Genomic DNA, 5,814 nt, shown 5'->3' with positions numbered 1-5,814 from the left:
ACAATACTTGAAGAACATAATAACGTCATAATAATAATAAGGTAAAAAAATAACTATATAAGGATACTAAAACAGATCTTATTTTATCAAATTATTGTAAATATATGTAGAAATCTCTCAGTAACAACATGTAAATATTTTCGGTTACGTGATTCGTAAATTTTAGTAACATTTGTTTTACAAAAAAAATCTTTTCACAAACTTTGTACCAAAAAAAAAAAAAAACTGATGAATGAAATATATGACAAGCCATTTCTATAATAAAAAGTCTCAGCTCAAAATAAAGATTTGGGACAATAAATAAATGAGTAATGCTCGATGAGTGGCAGCAGGTGTTGCGTGAGGTGGCCCTGTAGCGAGGATAGCCTGCCTTCAGTTCCGCCGAGGATGGCGTTGCGAGAGGATGTCGGGTAGTAGCGGTGATGCGGAGTGAGGTGTCACGTGTGTGGTGAGGTGAATTAAATGAAATTATATTATTGGAAAAGAAAGCGTCATGTGATAGATACTGACAAGTGGAGGAGCCGCCAGCATGCCGCTGGTGAAGCGTGAAGTGTCGCCTGTGAGGCTCGCGGCGCGGCCGTCCTGCTGGGGCACCGCGGACTCCGGGGAGGAGGTGACCCTGCGGGGCGAGTACGACTTGACAGCGGTGACCAACGTGACCCTGTGTGGTGCCCTGCGACAACTGGCTTCTCTGGTGACGGCAGCGCAGGACGTGTCGCAGGAGCTGCAGGAAGAGCTGGGCAAGATCAGCAATCGCTCCAGCAGCCTCGCCGCCCGCCTGGCAGCCCTCGAGAGCCGCGTCGCCGCCCACAACCCTCGCGCCGTGCCCGTCCGTGAGTATTGCCACTGCCCCACACAGCTTACTGTTGGCTGCCCGTGCCCTTAACCACTAGGCACAGAACATGCACGTGTCTTATTTTACTTTTGTACGCTTGGAGAAAAGCTGCGCGTTTGCTTAAGGAAAAGTTTCATCGTAAAATATATGAATGTATTTATGTCCCACTTAAATCACCAAAATGGCCAGAGTGGGACAACGCACGCTTGTTCAGTGTGCAAGCGCCGTGGACCGGCCACAGCGAACACGAAGTCCCAGGACACAGGCAGCCCTGGGAAACTTGAATGCGTCTGCAAAAATGGGCAGATGGGAATGCGTGCAGTGTGTGGCGATTAATTTGTGTTTAACTCTGCCTAGCTCAGCAAACCGCTGAATTGTGGATCCTGAAAAAAGTTGAGTTGAGACAGGGTAGCTTAGTGGAATATTCTTACAGAGACGAGTAGGGGTAACCCTTGCTAGGATTTGAAGATATGGAGAAACTGCAACGACAGTGTTTTCTGTGAAAAGACTAAATTTCCCTGGAACCAACTTTTGATAGAAAGGATTGTCGTTGACAGGGACACAACGTAGCGAACTAAGAGCATTTTGACGTGAGGCTGACTGCACATTTACATGTTATTTGAAGCCGATTTATGACATTATGCTTTCAGAATTGAAGCTTGCTGACAAACGTTTCTTTAACATACCTAATTCACACACAAACACACACACACACACACACCGGTACACAACTTCTTTGGAATCTGGAATAAGTCAACAGTCATGGTTAATGTATTTGCATTTTAGTTGTTCATAATGTCATTCCACAAAGTTTTGTCTACATTTGGGAAAAAAAAAAGTTAACATGGAGAACGTTTGCATGATACTTTTACACATGAAGAACTTTATCCATTAAAAAAAAATAAACAAATGGTAAATAAATACATAGATAAATAACAAAAAATAATATGACTAGAGATAATCATTACATTAAATGAACGTTTGGTTTGAAGCTAATCAGAATTACTAAGCAGTAAACAATAAAAAAATAAAACATACCATCACGATCTCCAGTGCAGTGTACTTCTTAGTATCAAATCTTATCAGAGGGATTGGAACAGATCCACTGATAACGCAAGTGATGCATTTACGTATCTGCCGCCAGACAGCACCCGTGGTTTGTTTGTGGAGATCTGTCAGCCAACTTTGGCACACCTTTCACATCAATGATAAGATGCCATGTCCAGTGTATCAGAGAGAGAGAGAGAGAGAGAGAGAGAGAGAGAGAGAGAGAGAGAGAGAGAGAGAGAGAGAGAGAGAGAGAGAGATCCACTTCCCTGTTTACTTCCCGCAATAAAGATCCTTATGCTTTCTCTTCTCACTATTTCTCTCTTATACCGTGACCAAGCAGCCTTACCGATGAGATGCGAGAATGTGCGGGTTGTGATGGTTTGTTTGCTGAAGAGAGAGAGAGAGAGAGAGAGAGAGAGAGAGAGAGAGAGAGAGAGAGAGAGAGAGAGAGAGAGAGAGAGAGAGAGAGAGAGAGAGATAATTAGATATATTTCCATACATTTGCGAACACTTGTCCGTTAAATTCACCCCAACTGCCTCACTTCTAATACCTCACTGCTCGCCCATCCCTCCCGGCTCTCTGTGTTGTGTGTGCCAGGCATGTGCGCGTGAGTGTACCGGGAAGAAACTATTGTTCGGTTTGGTGCGCCAGCTGTCGGGAAGGGTGGAGGGAAGGAGGGAGGGCGGGCGGCAACCGTTACTGGGGACGGGTGGTGGAAGGGGCGGCTGACGGGTGAGGTGAGGATCGAGGGCCTCAACTGTCGCTTGCCTCAGTGCGTGCCCTCCTGAGTCCTGGCTCCAGTCCCCGCGTTTAACACCTGGATTACATACCTGCGGTGCTGTAACACCTTGCTCTTGATGACACCGCGAAATATGCCTTGCAGATGTACATACATAACCGTCGTTTAGCTTCCTCGTTGAACTGCTGTGTATTGAGCGTCGGTCTGCGTTTCCAGTCAGCTCCACTTCAAATCATGAACAGCGCATTTAATGACTTCCTTGACAGCATGACTCAGAAACGGACACAACTGATTGGCGTCATCATGGGCGGAAGTCGCGTTATGAGCGAGGCAAGGAGCGATTCTTTGATTGCAAACGTGTAGGTCGAGGGGGAGAGGGGAGAGCATTGGCTCCGTACTATTATTGGTGATCGCTGGTGTGATGAGTGAGTGTGTTGGGTCCTTTGAGGAAGGCGGTCTGTTCTCCCTTTGTCTCGTGAGAGTCATGGTGAGCAGCACGCTTTTCCTCCACTGGCCTTCCTTTATGCACTGCCCTACACCACCATCGCTCCCTCCATGAAGAAAGAAAGAAAGAGTACGCCCAGGACACCCCTCAATAGCCTTTCTTAATTAATTGGAGCGCAGGGCTTTCTTTTTACATGATATACTCGTGTATGTGTACTGCGCACCATCTGTTGCATGGCTTCCTTGTTTCGCCTTCACTCGTGCGTGACTGAGCAGCACTCCTTGCAAGGCGCTGCGTCCGTCACCTTGGGAGGACACTTTGAGCCTCACCACTCAGGAACCTTTATCGCCATTGGTGAATACCTACTTTTGATGTTTTATTTAAACCTCAGTGCGTACCAGTAAAACAAACTCAGCTCTGACGTGCATATTGCCTTGGAAGCTCGGGCTGTGTGTGTGTGTGTGTGTGTGTGTGTGTTGGTAGTGATATTCATGAGCAAGGTATTCTGAAATTTTAATGGAATGTGTCATGAATGTGTTTTTGTTCTTGCTTTCCCTCACTGAAACGACGAACTTCTAACGTGGAGAAGCAAAACTACGACGCGAAGGAAATGTATGTTTTCAAAATATAATGATGTTTTGAAGAATATGTTAGGTTAGGCATATCCATGATTCTTGTACTACGTATATATGAATGATCGGTATGGTTCTGATGGTAACAGACAATGTGCATGACGTGAGGTAAGCAGACGCACCGAGGACACCGTGTCTTGCGTCATGTCACTGTCGGCAGCTGATGAGCTGGGTGGTGCAGGGTGGGATGTGGCAGGTTACGTGCTGCTGTCTGGGAGAAGCAGCAGATCTTAATCTATTTCAGGCTTCCGTTTTAGATGCTATTGTTCGTAGACAGTTAAGTTAATGCCCCACCTTACACACTTCGAAACTTACCACTAGTCCTTGGAATTGTAACACTACATGGTATTACGTTTAGGAGTAACAAATTACCTGTTGGATATAATCTATACCATCATAACACACACATACACACACACACACACACACCCGAGCCCGGCACTACAGCGGCCTACCTCCCAGTGCGAGGCCGCTCCGCAGCCTCCGCAGCTGCAGGCCTCCTGTTCCCTTCTGGTTTTGACTGAATCGAGGTGTGTGAGGAGAGAGAGAGAGAGAGAGAGAGAGAGAGAGAGAGAGAGAGAGAGAGAGAGAGAGAGAGAGAGAGAGAGAGAGAGGTATACGTATGTGAGTGAGAGGTGGTGAGGGGTGAGTCAGGGCTGCACAATGGACCGGACTGACCAGGTAGGCTGGGCGGTGCGTGAGATGAGCTGGGAGGAAAGATGGGAGGAAGATTAGCTACGCCAGGATGGGAGGAAGAACACAGCGTTACAGGAGTGGAGGTGGACATTCCTTGAATTCCCCTGTGCTTGGGTGGAAATATTCAAAGGTTCACTGGGAAGAGGAGACGATATGCTGACTAAGGGAGGATCGGTGCTGTGTTTGGAGCTGCACGTGAAAGGTGGACCCAAGAAGAGAAGTGCCGCGAATAAAACAAGAAAGAAAGAAAAAGAAAGCCTCGTGAGAACTTGACAAGTCTTGCGGGGAGGGAGGCGAGGGGGAGGGGAAGCAGGCAAACGCTGCGGCGTGACGCGGAAGACAGCATCGGCCCCGCCTTGCGCTGCCTGACCCAGCCCCAGCCCCGACCCTCCGTCCCTGCCTGCCACGCAGAGAGAGAGAGAGAGAGAGAGAGAGAGAGAGAGAGAGAGAGAGAGAGAGAGAGAGAGAGGGAGGGCTTTACTGAAAGAAATGGAAGCGAATGCAATCACTGTCACTTTTATAAGGTGAAGATGAAATAAACATTGATTTCCAGTTCTGGTATCGTCACGCAGTGTCATGAAAACATTTACATACAGGACGGTGTGTCTCCTACATCTGTCACTAAGTAAAAGAAAGAAAAAAAATAAGTACAGATATGGATACATTGAACCTCAAAGGTAGTCTACACGCGGAAGTGATGCTAATATGCTGCAACCAGTACAGCGGGATGGCCTGAAAGGAAGAGTTGGCTGACAATAACTACAGCCTCATATTATGCAGGAGCACAAGCCACTCTGAACTCATATGCATGCGTCGCTTGGAATGGTTGCCACACACACCAGTTGGCGGCGGCACGCACCCCCGGCACCGCGGCGTGGTGGTGGTAGTGATGATGAACCAGCTCCCAAAGTCAGAATGGGGATTTAATGACGGTACAGGCGATAAAACAGTAGGGATTTAAATGTAAAAAAAAAAAAAAAGAAAAAAAAATGTGCGAGGCCTGGGTGTGCCTCGCGAGCGGCCGTGGAGTATTAAGGCTGAAGGTGGTGTGGGTGTTGCCGGGGCGCCTTGCCACGCTCCGCCGCCTTTGTCCGCTCCGTTCATTCTCACAGCCTTTCGAGAACTTGCTTTTCACACCGCGGTTTCATGTAAAGAGCGGCCAGTAAGCTGATGGGGTGACTGGTATTGGCGGATGTGAGGCAGGGAGGAGTGAGGTAGGCAAGGTTGTCTTCCTGGGAGCGAGAGGCTGTTCAGTCACTCCTCACCGCGCGGCAGCCTCACCTTCACGCTTCCTTCACCTCCCCACACTGGTCTTCCCCGGCAGCTTGTGACATTTAGTTATTTCTGGTATTTTTATTTGATTTGATCGCTTGAATGGGTTAAATAACAGGTGAAAATATGCTTTACGTTAAGTGG

At 47.6% G+C, this 5,814-nt stretch overlaps 1 protein-coding gene across 3 annotated transcripts in view; it reads left to right on the top strand.

The window, feature by feature from the left end:
- Nucleotides 1-318: 318 nt before the first annotated feature.
- The window catches only part of LOC135112965 (histone-lysine N-methyltransferase 2D-like), a 109,328-nt gene continuing 103,832 nt past the window's right edge, over nucleotides 319-5,814 (top strand). For 2 of the 3 annotated variants that reach the window (XM_064028248.1, XM_064027928.1), the window contains exon 1: nucleotides 319-833. In XM_064028248.1, coding sequence (XP_063884318.1) covers nucleotides 530-833 — 304 coding nt within the window. In that variant the 5' untranslated portion in view covers nucleotides 319-529. The remainder of the gene's footprint in view (nucleotides 834-5,814) is intronic. The other variant, XM_064027989.1, reaches the window with a different exon arrangement.

This window comes from Scylla paramamosain, chromosome 1 (genome assembly GCF_035594125.1).
Source record: "Scylla paramamosain isolate STU-SP2022 chromosome 1, ASM3559412v1, whole genome shotgun sequence".
Taxonomy (NCBI): Eukaryota; Metazoa; Arthropoda; class Malacostraca; order Decapoda; family Portunidae; genus Scylla; species Scylla paramamosain.
The sequence above is the reverse complement of the archived record's forward strand: the minus strand, read 5'-3'. Positions and strand labels throughout refer to the sequence as shown.